Below are 21,110 nucleotides of genomic sequence, written 5' to 3' on the forward strand. Positions count from 1 at the left end.
TCAAGGCAGCCACCCAACAGGTGTATGGGGTCTCCATTGTTTAGCAACTTTACCTCTGGAATATCGTGAAGGAGCATTGCTATGTGTCTGCCAGCAGCATTGGTTGCTGAGTGAGAGTGCAACATTGGATGATGTGCGTTGAAGTCTCCACCCACAACAATACACTCAGTGCGTGCTAGCGCGAGGAGCTCTGCAATGTCGAGGGTGTGTCTTGGGTTCTTGTAGATGATATAGATGGCAATGGGCGCTCCAGGTATGTGTACAAGGATGGCCTGTACCTCGACATCCTCCCCACAGTCCACAGGGTTGGCTATAACCTCGTGAGGTATTGCAACTGATACGAATACAGCTGTGCCTCTGCAGTGAACGCCCGCATCTATGTGCCGAAAATACCCAGTAAAACCGGGGAGTCTTGGGCACATAGCTGGGACAGTCAGTGTTTCTTGTAGCAAGACAATGTCAACCCGATCCCGAATTACTGCCTCCAGCAAGAGGTGCTGTTTGCCCCTCAGGCCCTGGATGTTCCATTGTAGGACCTTGAGGGTGTGATTTGGTACGGAAGTTATTCCATCGCTGTTGTTTCCTGAGTTGTGGACTGAGCCCTGCCCGCTCTGAGAACCTGCAAATTCATGGCGTCCACCTTCTCCTCCTCGATCAGTAAGCACACTCTCAGGAGCGTACTGACCATCTGCCGGAATACGCTCTGTTGTTCCGTGGAGTTGATTGTGTTGCAAGTAATATCCGTGAACACCTTGATGAGTGCTACGAGATCCTCCCTGGTGAGGGTCTGCGTTGGCATTGATTTCGAAACAGTGGATATTATCTGGGCTGTTGTGGTCTTTAGGGGTTGCTGAGGGTTGGATTTCTTTACTGTGTGCACCGATGTTTGTTGTTGTATACCAGATTGGGTAGCCGGCATCTGCTTGTGAGGTGCCAGGGGAGCCTGCAAAGCGGCTGTACTGGGCAAGGAGTACCTGTGTTGTCGTGTTATGGCCGGTGGGGGCTCGTGTAGTGCCGTCTGCTGATCGCGTTGACCAGATGTTCCCTGTTGACGCCTCTTGTTCCTTTTGTTTTTGTTTCTTCGTTGAGGTAGGGGGCAGGAGGCTCCTGTCTATGACGCCTGGTTGAGGCTTCGAGGGTTGGGAATTCCTGGGCATTGAGTTGGTGACCTGATGAGAGGTCTGCGGTATGGCAGGGTTCTCTGCACGCATCGTCTGCTGAGAGTGATAATGTGCCGTAGTCTGCTGCCGAGGTGTTGGCGTCTTCCAGGCTCCTTGAATTCTGGCGAGCCTCTCGGGGCATCGAGGATTCCATGTATGGTGTTTCTGCCTGCAGTTCGGGCATTGTGGAGTGGGTGGCGATGCATTTTTCAGCTTGGTAATGTCTTCCTCGGTAGGGTGGCGCTGGCTGCAGACACCGCAGATTACTCTGTATGGACAGAGTGCACCCAGGTGTCCGTAACGCTGGTACTTGAAACAACGAACTGGTTCTGCCGTGAAGGTCCTGACATCGTACCTGCCCCAAGAACCGAGGTCCAGCTTGGATGGCAGCAGTCCTACATGCTGTATGAGGACCTGCCGGGATGGTGCATAGCCTGCCGTCTTTGCCTGGAGACGATGAGCTGACACCACACTGGGGTGACCTGCTACTGCCTCGATGGGCATCATCAGCGGGTACCGCATTCACTACACCCTTGGTGATCTGCCGAGAATCCAGTTCCTCCAGGGTGAAGGAGCGGTTTGTCTCCATGACTCTCTTCAAGGTGGTGTACATTTCCTTGTTGAGAGGAGTCATTATTGGTTCTCCCCTCAGGCTGAACCATATCTTGAACCTCAGGTTGTGTCGTGATTCCAGGTATGTAACGACGCCATAGTGGGTTCTGTGCTCCCCGTAAGACTTCACTTTGAATTTGTCAGGTCGGTTGAGCTGGTTTGCCTGCTCCTTGAACGGACGGCGCTTCTTGTTGTTGTCCACAGTGATCCATCCTTCTTGGTTCTCGGGGGGATGGGGTGCTTATTCCCTCCCCTGTTTCCATATTCGCTGTCTCCATGGTTAGAACTGTAAGACCTGCTACAATGTGAGCAGGATATTCCTCTTCCTCTGATGACACGGAGTGGTCTCGCAACTTCTTTGCTAGAATTGCCCCTCACATTTCCAAATCCGAGTCCTCCGTCGTGCTCATCGAGCATCGTGGCCTCTTCTTTTCGGCAGAAGCCATGTGCCTATCTAGTGATAAGGTAGGGTACTCCGTGAACTGAGTGTGTAACTTGTACCTGTTGACTGGTACACGAGGAGACTACATAGACATGAAGAATTTCCTGCATGAGATGCAGTGGAAAAGAAAACTGGTTGGAAGAACAGTAAATGAAATGATGGAATATGTGACCACAAAATGTAAGGAGGCAGGAGAGAGGTTTGTACCCATGGGTAACAGAAACAGTGGAATCACCAGAATGAGCCCTTGATTCACCAAAAGGTGCAGAGAGGCCAAAGCAAATTGCACTAGAGAATAGAAAAGTATAAAAGACAAAAGACCCAGGAAAATAAGGAGATTAGCTGAAGAGCTAGAAACAAATATGGATTAGGAAGGGAGGCCCAGCGGCAATACGAGAATGAAACAGCGTCGAAAGCCAAATCTGACCAAAAACTGTTGTACAGCCACATCAGGAGGAAAACAATAATCAAGGACCAGGTAGTGAGGCTGAAGAAGGAAGGAGAGAAAATCACAAGAAACGACCAAGAATTTTGTGAAGAACTCAACACGAGATTTAAGGAAGTATTTTCAGTAGAGAGAGAAAGGATTCCTGCAAAACGGGATGGTAGGGTACACCACTAAGTGATGGACACAATACACACAACCGAAGAGGCGAAGAGACAGTTAAGTGAACTAGATACCTCAAAGGCATCTCTCCATTGGTCTTGAGAGAGGGAGTAGAGGCACCGTGTGTGCCACTTGCAACAATCTTCAAAAAATCTATAGAAACAGGGCAACTACTTTGAGGTGTGGAAGACAGCAGATGTAGTCCCAATCTTTAAGAAAGGAGACAGACAGGTAAGGGTCCAGAGAGGGGAAATCCTGTGACAAAAACCTACTGGAGTTTTACGACAAGGTGACAGAAGTAGGACAGGAGAGAGAGGTGGACAGACTGCATTTTCTTGGACTGTAAGAAGGCTTTCGACATAATTCTAAACAAGAGAATAGTGCAAAAGCTAGAGGAGCAGGCAGGAATAACAGGAAACACACTGCAAGGGATGAGAGAATGCCTGACAGAAGGAAACAACTAGTGATGATACGTGATGAGGTGTCGTGTGGGTTCCACAAGGGTCAGTTTTACGGCCGGTTCTTTTTCTGGTATATATGAATGACATGACGGAAGAGATAGATTTAGAGGTGTCCTTGTTTGCAGACGATGTGAAGCTAATGCGATGAATTTAAAGCTTGAGGATGAAGTAGGACTACAAAGGGATCTGAACAGGCTGCAGGCTTGGTCCAACAACTGGCTCCTGGAGTTAACCCCACCAAGAACAAAGTCATTAAGACTGGGGAAAGTCAAAGAAGACCACACACCGAGTACAGGCCAGGGATCCAACTTCACTCAAAGAAAAAAATCTTGGGGTGAATATAATACCGAGCACATCTCCCGAGACGCACATCAAGCAAATAACTGCTGCAGCATATCGGCGCCTGGCAAACCTAAGAAAAGCATTTCGACACCTGAATAAGGAGTCATTCAAGACTCTGTATACCGTGCATGTTAGACCCATATTGGAGTATGCAGCACAAGTATGGTTTGCAACAAGAATAGTCTCGGAGTTAAGGGGTATATCCTGCGAGGAAAGGTTAAGGGAAATCAACCTGACGACACTGGAGGACAGGAGGGATAGGGAAGACATGATAACGACAGATAAAATACTGAGAGGAACTGACGAGGTGGATAGGGACAGAATATTTCAGAGATGGGACACAGCAACATGGGGTATAACTGGAAGGTGAAAACTCAAACGAGTCACAGGGATGTTAGAAAGTATTTCTTCAGTCACAGAGTTATCAGGAGGTGGAACAATGTGGAGAGTGATATAGTGAAGGCTGGAACCATACATAACTTAAAGAAGAGATACGATAAAGCTCACGGAGCAGGGACAGAGTGGACCTAGTGGTGACAAGTGAAGAAGCGGGGCCAGGAACTGTGAATCGACCTCTGCAACCACAAATAATTCAGTACAAATATATAAGTACACACACACACATCACCTCCAATCACACTCGTCACCTACGGAACACTAATAAAGCAGGCAGATTTAGTTTGGTCGTTGAGGTGCAATATTAACAAAATACAGATACTGTAGACAGTGAGATGTCATTACCTGGATCTCTGGATAACAACCAATCAAATAGAGGGACCAGTTTATAGCAGCAGCGGTAGTGTCGTGACCCTCAAACATAAATGTATCAACCTCCTCACGGATGTCCTCATCAGAGAGAGCGGTTTTCTGTTCTGAGTACTCCAGCAAGAGGTCCAAGAATGCCAAGCGCTTCTTCTTTCCTGAATTTGAGAGTAAAAATACAGCTTGTCAAAAGGTAAAGAATGTATACCTTAAGCATCAGTATCAACATCTTATTTAAGAAGAGCTTCTTTTAATTTAAATGTTTTAGTCTTAATTCACAAATGTTTTCCTACAAGAAAGAGCTACAGCTACAAGTAAAGAGATATACATACTGTGTCTTATTATTATTCAAGTTTCCCAATGCAATATAAATATGATAAAGAGATTATTATATAGCTACTTAAATAAAATTATACTATTTTATGACCACATCCTCTTGTCCAGTCTTACCATTAATTATGACGAGCCAGCCATCCTAACACTGAACAGTCTTCTCCTACGAAGAGTGCCTCTCAACCTTACTTTACGTTGCCATTTCAATTTATCATATATATATATATATATATATATATATATATATATATATATATATATATATATATATATATATATATATATATATATATATATATATATATATATATGTATGTATATACAAACACTGATCTCTGGCTGAAGGAGACTCGAACCTACGAACCTTAGGACAAGGTACGCAGTGCTTTACCAATCTACCCACACTGGACAATACCTTGGCGTGTAGCATCCGCTACACGTTTGATCCAAGGCAGCCAGCTTTCAGGGAGAAGGCTTACAGCTTTTCATCTCATCCCCTGCATGCATCAGCCTTACTAGAGATTTGAACAATGCAAGGAATTCGCGAGAGCATGCGAAATATACACAAACACTGATCTCTGGCTGAAGGAGACTCGAACCTACGAACCTTAGGACAAGGTACGCAGTGCTTTACCAATCTACCCACACTGGACAATACCTTGGCGTGTAGCATCCGCTACACGTTTGATCCAAGGCAGCCAGCTTTCAGGGAGAAGGCTTACAGCTTTTCATCTCATCCCCTGCATGCATCAGCCTTACTAGAGATTTGAACAATGCAAGGAATTCGCGAGAGCATGCGAAATATACACAAACACTGATCTCTGGCTGAAGGAGACTCGAACCTACGAACCTTAGGACAAGGTACGCAGTGCTTTACCAATCTACCCACACTGGACAATACCTTGGCGTGTAGCATCCGCTACACGTTTGATCCAAGGCAGCCAGCTTTCAGGGAGAAGGCTTACAGCTTTTCATCTCATCCCCTGCATGCATCAGCCTTACTAGAGATTTGAACAATGCAAGGAATTCGCGAGAGCATGCGAAATATACACAAACACTGATCTCTGGCTGAAGGAGACTCGAACCTACGAACCTTAGGACAAGGTACGCAGTGCTTTACCAATCTACCCACACTGGACAATACCTTGGCGTGTAGCATCCGCTACACGTTTGATCCAAGGCAGCCAGCTTTCAGGGAGAAGGCTTACAGCTTTTCATCTCATCCCCTGCATGCATCAGCCTTACTAGAGATTTGAACAATGCAAGGAATTCGCGAGAGCATGCGAAATATACACAAACACTGATCTCTGGCTGAAGGAGACTCGAACCTACGAACCTTAGGACAAGGTACGCAGTGCTTTACCAATCTACCCACACTGGACAATACCTTGGCGTGTAGCATCCGCTACACGTTTGATCCAAGGCAGCCAGCTTTCAGGGAGAAGGCTTACAGCTTTTCATCTCATCCCCTGCATGCATCAGCCTTACTAGAGATTTGAACAATGCAAGGAATTCGCGAGAGCATGCGAAATATACACAAACACTGATCTCTGGCTGAAGGAGACTCGAACCTACGAACCTTAGGACAAGGTACGCAGTGCTTTACCAATCTACCCACACTGGACAATACCTTGGCGTGTAGCATCCGCTACACGTTTGATCCAAGGCAGCCAGCTTTCAGGGAGAAGGCTTACAGCTTTTCATCTCATCCCCTGCATGCATCAGCCTTACTAGAGATTTGAACAATGCAAGGAATTCGCGAGAGCATGCGAAATATACACAAACACTGATCTCTGGCTGAAGGAGACTCGAACCTACGAACCTTAGGACAAGGTACGCAGTGCTTTACCAATCTACCCACACTGGACAATACCTTGGCGTGTAGCATCCGCTACACGTTTGATCCAAGGCAGCCAGCTTTCAGGGAGAAGGCTTACAGCTTTTCATCTCATCCCCTGCATGCATCAGCCTTACTAGAGATTTGAACAATGCAAGGAATTCGCGAGAGCATGCGAAATATACACAAACACTGATCTCTGGCTGAAGGAGACTCGAACCTACGAACCTTAGGACAAGGTACGCAGTGCTTTACCAATCTACCCACACTGGACAATACCTTGGCGTGTAGCATCCGCTACACGTTTGATCCAAGGCAGCCAGCTTTCAGGGAGAAGGCTTACAGCTTTTCATCTCATCCCCTGCATGCATCAGCCTTACTAGAGATTTGAACAATGCAAGGAATTCGCGAGAGCATGCGAAATATACACAAACACTGATCTCTGGCTGAAGGAGACTCGAACCTACGAACCTTAGGACAAGGTACGCAGTGCTTTACCAATCTACCCACACTGGACAATACCTTGGCGTGTAGCATCCGCTACACGTTTGATCCAAGGCAGCCAGCTTTCAGGGAGAAGGCTTACAGCTTTTCATCTCATCCCCTGCATGCATCAGCCTTACTAGAGATTTGAACAATGCAAGGAATTCGCGAGAGCATGCGAAATATACACAAACACTGATCTCTGGCTGAAGGAGACTCGAACCTACGAACCTTAGGACAAGGTACGCAGTGCTTTACCAATCTACCCACACTGGACAATACCTTGGCGTGTAGCATCCGCTACACGTTTGATCCAAGGCAGCCAGCTTTCAGGGAGAAGGCTTACAGCTTTTCATCTCATCCCCTGCATGCATCAGCCTTACTAGAGATTTGAACAATGCAAGGAATTCGCGAGAGCATGCGAAATATACACAAACACTGATCTCTGGCTGAAGGAGACTCGAACCTACGAACCTTAGGACAAGGTACGCAGTGCTTTACCAATCTACCCACACTGGACAATACCTTGGCGTGTAGCATCCGCTACACGTTTGATCCAAGGCAGCCAGCTTTCAGGGAGAAGGCTTACAGCTTTTCATCTCATCCCCTGCATGCATCAGCCTTACTAGAGATTTGAACAATGCAAGGAATTCGCGAGAGCATGCGAAATATACACAAACACTGATCTCTGGCTGAAGGAGACTCGAACCTACGAACCTTAGGACAAGGTACGCAGTGCTTTACCAATCTACCCACACTGGACAATACCTTGGCGTGTAGCATCCGCTACACGTTTGATCCAAGGCAGCCAGCTTTCAGGGAGAAGGCTTACAGCTTTTCATCTCATCCCCTGCATGCATCAGCCTTACTAGAGATTTGAACAATGCAAGGAATTCGCGAGAGCATGCGAAATATACACAAACACTGATCTCTGGCTGAAGGAGACTCGAACCTACGAACCTTAGGACAAGGTACGCAGTGCTTTACCAATCTACCCACACTGGACAATACCTTGGCGTGTAGCATCCGCTACACGTTTGATCCAAGGCAGCCAGCTTTCAGGGAGAAGGCTTACAGCTTTTCATCTCATCCCCTGCATGCATCAGCCTTACTAGAGATTTGAACAATGCAAGGAATTCGCGAGAGCATGCGAAATATACACAAACACTGATCTCTGGCTGAAGGAGACTCGAACCTACGAACCTTAGGACAAGGTACGCAGTGCTTTACCAATCTACCCACACTGGACAATACCTTGGCGTGTAGCATCCGCTACACGTTTGATCCAAGGCAGCCAGCTTTCAGGGAGAAGGCTTACAGCTTTTCATCTCATCCCCTGCATGCATCAGCCTTACTAGAGATTTGAACAATGCAAGGAATTCGCGAGAGCATGCGAAATATACACAAACACTGATCTCTGGCTGAAGGAGACTCGAACCTACGAACCTTAGGACAAGGTACGCAGTGCTTTACCAATCTACCCACACTGGACAATACCTTGGCGTGTAGCATCCGCTACACGTTTGATCCAAGGCAGCCAGCTTTCAGGGAGAAGGCTTACAGCTTTTCATCTCATCCCCTGCATGCATCAGCCTTACTAGAGATTTGAACAATGCAAGGAATTCGCGAGAGCATGCGAAATATACACAAACACTGATCTCTGGCTGAAGGAGACTCGAACCTACGAACCTTAGGACAAGGTACGCAGTGCTTTACCAATCTACCCACACTGGACAATACCTTGGCGTGTAGCATCCGCTACACGTTTTCCAAGGCAGCCAGCTTTCAGGGAGAAGGCTTACAGCTTTTCATCTCATCCCCTGCATGCATCAGCTAGAGATTTGAACAATGCATTCGCGAGAGCATGCGAAATATACACAAACAGGCTTACAGCTTTTCGAATCTGCATCAAATCCTAGTAAGGCTGCATGCATGCAGGGGATGAGATGAAAAGCTGTAAGCCTTCTCCCTGAAAGCTGGCTGCCTTGGATCAAACGTGTAGCGGATGCTACACGCCAAGGTATTGGTCCAGTGTGGGTAGATTGGTAAAGCACTGCGTACCTTGTCCTAAGGTTCGTAGGTTCGAGTCTCCTTCAGCCAGAGATCAGTGTTTGTGTATATTTCGCATGCTCTCGCGAATTCCTTGCATTGTTCAAATCTCTAGTAAGGCTGATGCATGCAGGGGATGAGATGAAAAGCTGTAAGCCTTCTCCCTGAAAGCTGGCTGCCTTGGATCAAACGTGTAGCGGATGCTACACGCCAAGGTATTGTCCAGTGTGGGTAGATTGGTAAAGCACTGCGTACCTTGTCCTAAGGTTCGTAGGTTCGAGTCTCCTTCAGCCAGAGATCAGTGTTTGTGTATATTTCGCATGCTCTCGCGAATTCCTTGCATTGTTCAAATCTCTAGTAAGGCTGATGCATGCAGGGGATGAGATGAAAAGCTGTAAGCCTTCTCCCTGAAAGCTGGCTGCCTTGGATCAAACGTGTAGCGGATGCTACACGCCAAGGTATTGTCCAGTGTGGGTAGATTGGTAAAGCACTGCGTACCTTGTCCTAAGGTTCGTAGGTTCGAGTCTCCTTCAGCCAGAGATCAGTGTTTGTGTATATTTCGCATGCTCTCGCGAATTCCTTGCATTGTTCAAATCTCTAGTAAGGCTGATGCATGCAGGGGATGAGATGAAAAGCTGTAAGCCTTCTCCCTGAAAGCTGGCTGCCTTGGATCAAACGTGTAGCGGATGCTACACGCCAAGGTATTGTCCAGTGTGGGTAGATTGGTAAAGCACTGCGTACCTTGTCCTAAGGTTCGTAGGTTCGAGTCTCCTTCAGCCAGAGATCAGTGTTTGTGTATATTTCGCATGCTCTCGCGAATTCCTTGCATTGTTCAAATCTCTAGTAAGGCTGATGCATGCAGGGGATGAGATGAAAAGCTGTAAGCCTTCTCCCTGAAAGCTGGCTGCCTTGGATCAAACGTGTAGCGGATGCTACACGCCAAGGTATTGTCCAGTGTGGGTAGATTGGTAAAGCACTGCGTACCTTGTCCTAAGGTTCGTAGGTTCGAGTCTCCTTCAGCCAGAGATCAGTGTTTGTGTATATTTCGCATGCTCTCGCGAATTCCTTGCATATATGTATATATGTTTATATATGTATATATATATATATATATATATATATATATATATATATATATATATATATATATATATATACTAACAAGTCGGCCGTCTCCCACCGAGGCAGGGTGACCCAAAAAGAAAGAAAATCCCCAAAAATAAAATACTTTCAGCATCATTCAACACTTTCACCTCACTCACACATAATCACTGTTTTTGCAGAGGTACTCAGAAACACAACAGTTTAGAAGCATGTACTTATAAAGATACACGACATATCCCTCCAAACTGCCAATATCCCAAACCCCTCCTTTAGAGTGCAGGCACTGTACTTCCCATTTCCAGGACTCAAGTCAGGCTATATAAAAATAACCGGTTTCCCTGAATCCCTTCACTAAATATTACCCTGCTCACACTCCAACAGATCGTCAGGTCCCAAATACCATTCGTCTCCATTCACTCCTATCGAACACGCTCATGCACGCTTGCTGGAAGTCCAAGCCCCTCGCCCACAAAACCTCCCTTACCCCTTCCTTCCAACCTTTTCGAGGACGACCCCTACCCCGCCTTCCTTCCCCTACAGATTAATACGCTCTCCATGTCATTTTACTTTGATCCATTCTCTCTAAATGACCAAACCACCTCAACAACCCCTCTTCAGGCCTCTGACTAATACTTTTATTAACTCCACACCTCCTAATTTCCACACTCCGAATTTTCTGCATAATATTTACACCACACATTGCCCTTAGACAGGACATCTCCACTGCCTCCAACCACCTCCTCGCTGCTGCATTCACAACCCAAGCTTCACACCCATATAAAAGTGTTGGTACTACTAAACTTTCATACATTCCCTTCTTTGCCTCCATAGACAGCGTTTTTTGTCTCCACATATACCTCAACGCACCACTCATCTTTTTTCCCTCATCAATTCTATGATTAACCTCATCCTTCATAAATCCATCCGCCGGCACGTCAACTCCCAAGTATCTGAAAACATTCAGTTCTTCTATACTCCTCCCCAATTTGATATCCAATTTTTCTTTATCTAAATCGTTTGATACCCTCATCACCTTACTCTTTTCTATGTTCACTTTCAGCTTTCTACCTTTACACACACTCCAAAACTCATCCACTAACCTTTGCAATTTTTCTTCAGAATCTCCCATAAGCACAGTATCATCAGCAAAAAGCAACTGTGTCAATTCCCATTTTGTATTTAATTCCCCATAATTTAATCCCACCCCTCTCCTGAACACTCTAGCATTTACTTCTTTTACAACCCCATCTATAAATATATTAAACAACCATGGTGACATTACACATCCCTGTCTAAGACCTACTTTTACTGGGAAGTATTCTCCCTCTCTTCTACACACCCTAACCTGAGCCTCACTATCCTCATAAAAACTCTTTACATCATTTAGTAACTTACCACCTATTCCATATACTTGCAACTTCTGCCACATTGCTCCCCTATCTACTCTATCATATGCCTTTTCTAAATCCATAAATGCAATAAAAAATTTCCCTACCTTTATCTATATACTGTTCACATATATGCTTCAATGTAAACACTTGATCTACACATCCCCTACCCACTCTAAAACCTCCTTGCTCATCCGCAATCCTACATTCTGTCTTACCTCTAATTCTTTCAATTATAACCCTACCATACACTTTTCCTGGAATACTCAGTAAACTTATTCCTCTATAATTTTTACAATCTCTTTTGTCCCCCTTCCCTTTATATAAAGGGACTATACATGCTCTCTGCCAATCCCTAGGTACCTTCTCCTCTTTCATACATTTATTAAACAAAAATACCAACCACTCCAACACTATATCCTCCCCTGCTTATAACATTTCTGTCATGATCCCGTCAGTTCCAGCTGCTTTACCCCTTTTCATTCTACGTAATGCCTCACGCACCTCCCCCACACTCACATCCTGTTCTTCTTCACTCCTATATGTGTGTGTATATATATATATATATATATATATATATATATATATATATATATATATATATATATATATATATATATATGTATATATATATATATATATATATATATATATATATATATATATATATATATATATATATATATATATATGTGTGTGTGTGTGTGTGTGTGTGTGTGTGTGTGTGTGTGTGTGTGTGTGTGTGTCGTCCCGAATATGTAAAACAGCTCAGTTAGCAAGAACTCGTTGAAAATTAAGTTCTTTCTGAAATTTTCTCTTATACATTTCAATATATATATATTTTCATAAATGTTAAGATAAAAATTAATGATGTTACACCAAAAGAACCTTAGGAGACTTACCCAACCTCGTTTTAACAAGTACAATTTAATTTACCCTAATCCAGCTAAATATATTTTATGTAAGTTTACAATAATCTAATAATAAACAAATACAATGAAATATATTTTTTTTTCATTAGATTCAGAATGATTTTTGCGAAATTATTGCATATACAAATTTTTGCTTGCCCCATTCGGCAAGAAGTGCGTTGCTATTTAAGCCAAAATAGCAAGTTTTACTTATTCGGCACGACATATACATATATATATATATATATATATATATATATATATATATATATATATATATATATATATATATATATATATATATATATATATATATATATATATATATATATATATATATATATATATATATATATATATATATATGTCGTGCCGAATAGGCAGAACTTGCGGTCTTGGCTTAAATAGCAACGCTCATCTTGCCATATAGGACAAGTGAAAATTTGTGTATGCAATAATTTCGCCAAAATCATTCTGAACCTAACGAAAAAAATATATTTCACTGTGTTTATTTAGTATTAAATTACTGTAAACAAATCAAAAATATATTTAGTTGGGTTAGGCTAAAATAAATTGTTCTTGTTATAATAAGGTTAGGTAAGTTTTCTAAGTTCCTTTTGGTGCAATATTATAAATTTTGACATCAATATTAATGAAAAAAAAATATCTTTAAACGTATAAGAGAAAATTTTAGAAAGGACTTAATTTTAAATGAGTTCTTACTAATTGACCAGTTTTACATATTCGGCACGACATATATATATATATATATATATATATATATATATATATATATATATATATATATATATATATATATATATATATATATATATATATATATATATATATATATATATATATATATATATGTTTAGAATCCAATTACAAGAATCAGTGAGCCAACGTACCAATTACATCCTCTTCCTCGGTTGCTGCATCCTTCTTCTGTTTCTTCTCCAGGTAGTCTCTGCGCCTACTCCTGATAGTGTCATAAGAGAACTTATGCAGGATTTTGAGGCAGGCATCATGCTCCTTGGCGTACCCAGAAAGTCTAAAGAGAATGTTAGGCTGCAGCCATGGCCGGGACTGGCGCAGCTGAACTAGCGCTCCAATCCTAGGCGAAAGTATGAATATAAAATTAGGATATCACCATGTGAAAGTAACAAATTGTATGAGGAATGCTGTGACCAAATTCTCGTCCTTTAAATCACAAGGACAGCAATTTAAACCCCATTTCCTCTGACACGAATTATATATATTTACATATTATTAATTCCAATTAATTTAAAATTTATCACTCATTACTTCAAGAAAAAGAAAGGAAGTAGACTCACCATTATTAAATAAAGAAGGAGCAAGAATATTTTGCCTACATAATAAATTATTCACATATCTAAACAAATCCACTTCATTTAGTTTAATATCTTCATTATGCCCCCCATCATACCCATGGTGTGGGCGGTAGACAAAAGATTACAGAGGTAAATAATGGGTCCATGGACTGGATCCCAAAGTTTTGAAAACTGAACAAGTTACAAAGGTAATGAACCATCCACACGTCTAGATGTTGTCACAACCATGAACAAGTTACAAAGGCAATGAACCACTCACACGTTTATACCTGGTCACAGTTGCAATGAGTTATTAATGCAAATATTAATTAGGTCACACACACACAGTGGTAACGCTTTATATACCGTCAGCAAAATCAGGGTATTTTTCCAGAATCGTTTATAATATAACACTGTGGATAAAATCCACTTCAGATAAACGTTTTTTCATCAAATTATTATAGTATCAATAAGTCGCCGTAAACCAGCACAAACTCAAATTTTGTTACTGCATAACTGAGGTAGCGATAAATTGTACACTGATTTTCACGAATGCACTTCACTGACGAAACGATTCAATCAAATTAAAACAGGTTGAAATTATTCTAACCTGAATGTTATTCTATATAGCATTCAATTAAGCAAATTAGCAATAAATAAATATTTTTGTATTTTCTAAGACGGCATTTATTATAAAAAAAAGCAAGTCATTCAATGGAATACATTAGATTAATAAATGTTGAACTGCTAGCAAAGATAAGAGAAGATAAACTACAAATGGTTTGTTTAAAGTGATGTTTGTTCGGAAATGACACTTCACCAGCAATTAATACAGTTACTTACCTGTACACTGCCTGGACGTAGTCTGAGTCGCTGTTATCTTGAGCGTTTATATTACACCCCATAGCAGTCTCTGTGAGATAAAAAAAAAAACAATAGTCAAAGACATTATAATTTGTGCCCTCGTGTACTCGTGGTTACACGAGGGCAAGCAGATCAGTTCTCTCTACTCTGTCAATTCCTCTCAGTACTTTGTATGTTGCTATCATGCCTCCTTCGATCCTGCTGTCTTCGAATGTTATTAAGTTTAGCTCTTCTAGCTCGTACCCTTCAGCTCTGGGACTAGATTCGTTGCAAATCTCCGTCTTTTTTCAGCTTTTCTACATCCTTTATCAGATGAAGGTTCCATACTGGGCCTGACTTATGTCTTGTATAAGGTCATGAATGCCTCCTTGGCTGGTTGGTAAAGTTTGCCAGGAAACAGGACAAGTGTTTCCTGATGCGGGTCTTAGTCATATGATGACCCACGCTTGGAGCATTTGGTCTTCTGACCGAGGTCTTCATCTGGGTTACCGGTCCACCCCTTCCCTTCCTTTACTGCAGCGGTGTCTGGTTGATGTGTATCTCAGGCGACATGCTTGGAACTATGCTCACCCCGAGGCCGATCTCTTTCAGAGGTTTGCAATATTTGTCCCCTGAGGCTGTATGCTCTCTTCTGTTCATCTTTGCCCTTCACAGTTTTGCATGTGCTGGGGTTCAACTCTAATAGATAATTGTTAAACCAATCCTGCAGTTTGTTCAGTTGAACTTGTAGTCTTTCCTAGCTTACTACTCCTGTTTATATTATCCTCATTAGTTTTACATCATCTGCAAAAAGGGACACCCGTGACTCGATTTCCTGTCAGGTCGTTTATATACACAAGACGTACTAGACCAAGTACTGACCTTGGTGGAACTCCACTCGTCACATTCGCTGATTTATGTAGGTATGTTTGTATATGTGTGCACATAAGCACATTCAGTTCCCGAAGAAAACAAATTAAGTAATATTACTGTCACAATGGAAATAGTTATCAAACAGGTAGATAAACTGAAGCAAAATAAATCCCCGGGACCCGATGAATTGTTTTCAAGGGCGCTTAGGGACTGCAAGTTCGAACTTGGTCAGCCATTAACAAGCGTGTTTAATGCGCCCATCCAAACTGGTGTTGTCCCAGAAATGTGAAAGATAGCTAATGTAATTTCTATATTTAAATCAGGAGATAAGCCCATTCCATTAAAGTACTGTCCAATAAGCCTAACATCTATAGTAGGCAAATTATTAGAATCAATTATAGCTAATATTATTAGAGGTTACCTTGACGAGCATAATTTTATTACTGAATCTCAGCATGGATTCATGAGAGATCGCTTCTGCCTGACAGATTTACTAACTTTCTTCAATAGAACATTTGAGGCAGTAGACAGTGATAAAGAATATGCTGTTGTTTATTTGGATTTAAGTAAAATCTTCGACAGAGTACCTCACAAAAGACTCTTAAGAAAACTGGAAGCTTATGGTATAGGAGGTAACGTTCTAACATGGACAGAAGCATGGCTTACCAATAGAGAGCAGAGAGTTTCCATTAATGGGGTCAAATCTGAGTTGGGACAGGTCACTAGTGGCGTTCCACAAGGATCGCTTTTAGGCCCATTGTTGTTCATAATTTACATTAATGACCTTGGTGAAGGAATTACAAGTGACATGAGCTTGAATGATTCATTCTGAGGATACCAATAAATTCCAGGAGGATATGGACAAATTAATGTCTTGGTCTGGAAAGTGGCAGATGAAGTTCAGTGTGGACAATTGTAAGATCCTAGTCCTTGAGAAGGAAAATAACTCTCGAAGTTATAAACTAAATGAAGTAGAGCTTGATTATACAGAATGTGAAAATGACTTGGGAATCATGGTAAGCGGAAATCTAAAGCCAAGACAACTATGCCTAAGTGTGTGTGCAATGAGGCTAACAGATTACTTGGATTTATTTCAAGAAGTATAAGTAACGAAAGTCAAAAAGTTATTTTACTGCTCTAGTGAGGCCTCATTTGGATTATGCGGCTCAGTTTTGGTCTCCTTGCTACAGGATGGATATAAATTCATTGGAGAACATACAGAGAAGAATGACTAAAATGATTCATTGAATAAGAAATCTCCCGTATGAAGGTACACTTAGATCCTTGAATCTTCACTCTCTTGAGAGACGTAGAATGACAGGAGATATCATCGAAGTGTATAAGTGGATGATGGACATACACAAAGGCGATATTAATAAAATACTGAGGATATCGACTCAGGTAAGACCCAGGAATAACAGATTTAAGTTGGATAAATTTAGTTTTAAAAAGGACACAGGTAAGTACTGGTTTTCAAACAGTGGCTGATGAGTGGAACATTCTTCCAAGTAGGGTAATCGAGACTAGGACCCTGGGTAGCTATAAGAAGAGATTGGACAAATATATGAGTGGAAGGGGCTGGGTTTGATTGGTGTAGTGGGCACGGGAGTAAATTCTTGGGTAGCTTTGGGAAGGGGCGGATTTGATAAGGACTTTGCCTTGTATGTCAGTAGGCCTTCTGCAGTGTTATTCCATTATTATGTATATTCAGAGATATACTTATGCTTGTGCACACACATGCACTCCAAATTGTGGACACTAGCGAGGAGGAGGATATGCCGTTATCACGGGCAACAGCTTGTCTGGGCCATTGACTCCATAATACACTAGGGTAGCCTCAGTCTTCTCTGGGTCTTCTTCAGGAAAGGGACGTCAGTGCTAGCTGCCTGCGGACTGTCTCAGTGACTTGGCACTCCAAGAGATAGTGTGTTAGGGGGCACTGAACAGAGTGTAGGCAGTGCTGGCACATCTCCTCTGCATTGTCGACCATCATCTTGGCTGTGGGAAAGCAGAAAAGGAACCCGATGGATGGTGGTAAACTGCACTCTGGACCAGCTTCTATCATATGGACATGGTTCTCCCTGAGCCGCTGTTCGGAACCGCTGTTGAGACTGTGTATCACCTAGGACCTCCTCCATAAGTATCATTGCTCTGGCTGCCACCAGTTTGGTCTGGACGGTAATCCCAACATGTGGATCTGTGGCTACCTTGGCCGCATCATCTGCCGCCGGAGGCCAGCATGGCTGGGGATTCAGTTCATGTCGCTATGTTACATCGAGCTTCCATGTGAGCATTGTCCTGTGGTTACAGCATATGTCGGAGAAGTGGCTTATATACTATAGTCATTAAAATGGTATAAAATACCGACAGGTTGTTAGGTAAGACACATATGCAACAGTTAGGTATCTTTATTTCGAAACGTTTCGCCTACACAGTAGGCTTCTTCAGTCGAGTACAGAAAAGTTGATAGAAGCAGAAGATACTTGAAGACGATGTAATCAGTCCATCACCCTTAAAGTTTTGAGGTGGTCAGTCCCTCAGTCTGGAGAAGAGCATTGTTCCATAGTATGAAACAATATGGAGATGAAGTGACAGGATGGAGCCTTATATAGCGCCAAGAGGTGAGACGTAGGTCACTAGAAGAGGTAAGAACTCAGATGTTGGGAGGTCAGGTCCCTCTCAAATCCAGCTGGATTTGAGAGGGACCTGACCTCCCAACATCTGAGTTCTTACCTCTTCTAGTGACCTACGTCTCACCTCTTGGCGCTATATAAGGCTCCATCCTGTCACTTCATCTCCATATTGTTTCATACTATGGAACAATGCTCTTCTCCAGACTGAGGGACTGACCACCTCAAAACTTTAAGGGTGATGGACTGATTACATCGTCTTCAAGTATCTTCTGCTTCTATCAACTTTTCTGTACTCGACTGAAGAAGCCTACTGTGTAGGCGAAACGTTTCGAAATAAAGATACCTAACTGTTGCATGTGTGTCTTACCTAACATACTATAGTCAGTCGAGTTGAAGCAGAAGGAGGGGGAGTTACAATGGAACCATCCACTAGTGTATGTAGGTCTTCGACCACAGGTTGGACAAGTGTTGAAGAATTCCTTGTCAAAAACAGATCTACCTGGGTGAATAGTACATGAGTTGAAGACTGAGACACTTACGCAAAATATGGGAATTTTATTAAGGAAACGTTTCCCCACACAGTGGCTTCTTCAGTCCAACACGAAGCAGAGAGGGATAAGGAGAGGAGGAGTTTGAGGTAATCAGTCCCTCAGCCTGCATTCGATGTGTTCAGTCTTGTAGAAAGTACAGTATATGGCCGGAGAAGTGGCTTATATACCATAGTCAGGTAAGTCGAAGCAGAAGGCGGGATCACAGTGGAACCATCCACTAGTGTAAGTAGGTCTTAGTCCAAAGGTTGGACAAGTAGTGATGAATTCCTTGTATCAAGTTCCCATGATGTTGCAGTGTCTGACAGATGTCATAAATGGTTTGAAAACCGACATTTTGAAGACTGAGACACTTATGCAACATATGGGAATCTTTATTGAGGAAACTCTTCACCACACAGTGGCTTCATCCGTCCAATACAAAGAAGAAAGGTGTAAGGAGAGGAGGAGTTTGAGGGACTAATTACCTCAAACTCCTCCTTTCCTTACACCTTTCTGCTTTGTATTGGACTGATGAAGTCACTGTGTGGCGAAACTTTTCCTCTATAAAGATTCCCATATGTTACATAAGTGTCTTAATCTTCAACTTAGGAATTATTATGTGAGCAATTACCTACGTGAGGTTTACAGGGTATTACCTGAATTATTACGTACAAGTATTTGGGCGATGTAAGTGAAACTTAGTCACAGTACGTTGCAGAACTGTCACTCTCTCAATGCCCACTACATCACTACTCTCACAAAAAACTAGACCTGACATTAAATTAACCATTACAATATAATCATTAATGCCAATAATGGTAAATTATAAAATAATGTGGAGTGTATATGATTTGGCTTGTTGGGTACACAGAATATAATTATTGTACATAAATTATAATGGTGTTATTAGAAAACAAATTCGTATTATCACTTACCATTTAATTATTGGATCACAATTTTTATTTGTAATACACCCTAACACTACCTCAGTAGCTACAGTTTACGATGGCGAGTGCAAAGCTGCTATACATTTTGGGTAAGCGTCACCTAGCTAATTGTATTGTTATAGTTTTCCACACTATTTATCCCAGTTCATCAGCGGGAATGTGTCAGCAATTTCTACATTACAGACTAAGGCCGATATACACCAATTGAACTTCGATGACGCCTGATTACATTGCACAATTAACAGACCAGTGTTCACACATTCAGTTTCACAATGGCGCTACCCCGTCTGCCGCTGTTCTAAATTTCTCGAAGGGTCAAATCAACATCACATTTTAATACACAATTATTATATTATTCAAATTTACACATGCTGAATTTAGGGAAATTCAAAATTTTACACACAACTTGTCGGTTTTCAAAACCATTTATCACACGAACCCTGCAGTGACTACCTCATGACGATGTCTATTCTGCTTCACCGTCCCAAACAAGACTACCATGTTACGTAGCTCATCCGCAGCTATGTCTCCTAACATGTTGATCAATTATACACATGTGCAGCACTTGGGTATCTTTAATGAGGACACGTTTCGTTACGCAGAGGCTTCATCAGTACTAAACAAAGAATGGTGAAGATCAGGAGGAATTTGAGGAAATCAGTCCCTCAGCCTGGAATCGATGTAATCAATTTTGAAAAGAATACAGCATTGATGAAGCCACTGCATGGTGAAACGTTTCCTCAGTTAAGATACTCAAGTGTTGCACATGTACCTAATTCATCAACTTGTCGGTTCTCTGGACCATTTATCTACACTCTCCTGACATGTTGCAGTATCTAAGGGCCAGACCAGACGCAGGATGGTGTGCTTCCTCCTACAAGAGTTCATGCGTCCACTGATGCCCACCTAGGTTCACTGCTTTAGCACACCCCGTTTTTCTTCCCTCCCTGGTAGGAAGATTTTTTGTCCATATATATATAAGTTTTGTATCTCGTGCTAATGCCCGGTTCCTGCGAGAGAGAGAGAGAGAGAGAGAGAGAGAGAGAGAGAGAGAGAGAGAGAGAGAGAGAGAGAGAGAGAGAGAGAGAGAGAGAGAGAGAGAGAGAGAGAGAGAGAGAGAGAGAGACAGACAGACAGACAGACAGACAGACAGACAGACAGACAGAGTTTTATTCAGTCACTTGACACAGTTGGGACGACCTTGGGTAGTGTGCCGGAGCTACGTAAGCCTTGTTAGGCTTATTTTTACCATTTATAAATAATTTTGCCTTTTATAAATTTCTTATTAATTGTTATTAGAGTTAATAAGAAATTTTACTTTTTATTAATATCTGTTTTGCCAAATTTTCCCATTTACAGTTTATTATTGTTAATAAGAAATTTACTTTTTATTAATATCCGTATTACCAAGTATTCCCATTTGAAGCACTGTTATAAATCCTTTATTATCTATTTTTCA

At 42.2% G+C, this 21,110-nt stretch overlaps 1 protein-coding gene across 5 annotated transcripts in view; it reads right to left on the reverse strand.

Annotated features, from left to right (window-relative positions):
- Positions 1–21,110, reverse strand: part of LOC128693309 (cytochrome P450 4c3-like) — a 92,949-nt gene that overhangs the window by 12,456 nt on the left and 59,383 nt on the right. For all 5 annotated transcript variants that reach the window (XM_070080322.1, XM_070080321.1, XM_070080323.1 and 2 more), the window contains 3 exons: positions 14,669–14,738; positions 13,403–13,608; positions 4,366–4,544 (listed from right to left, as the gene is read on the reverse strand). In XM_070080322.1, the coding sequence (XP_069936423.1) occupies positions 4,366–4,544; positions 13,403–13,608; positions 14,669–14,738 (455 nt within the window). The remainder of the gene's footprint in view (positions 1–4,365; positions 4,545–13,402; positions 13,609–14,668; positions 14,739–21,110) is intronic.

Source organism: Cherax quadricarinatus, unplaced genomic scaffold (genome assembly GCF_038502225.1).
Source record: "Cherax quadricarinatus isolate ZL_2023a unplaced genomic scaffold, ASM3850222v1 Contig321, whole genome shotgun sequence".
Taxonomy (NCBI): domain Eukaryota; kingdom Metazoa; phylum Arthropoda; class Malacostraca; order Decapoda; family Parastacidae; genus Cherax; species Cherax quadricarinatus.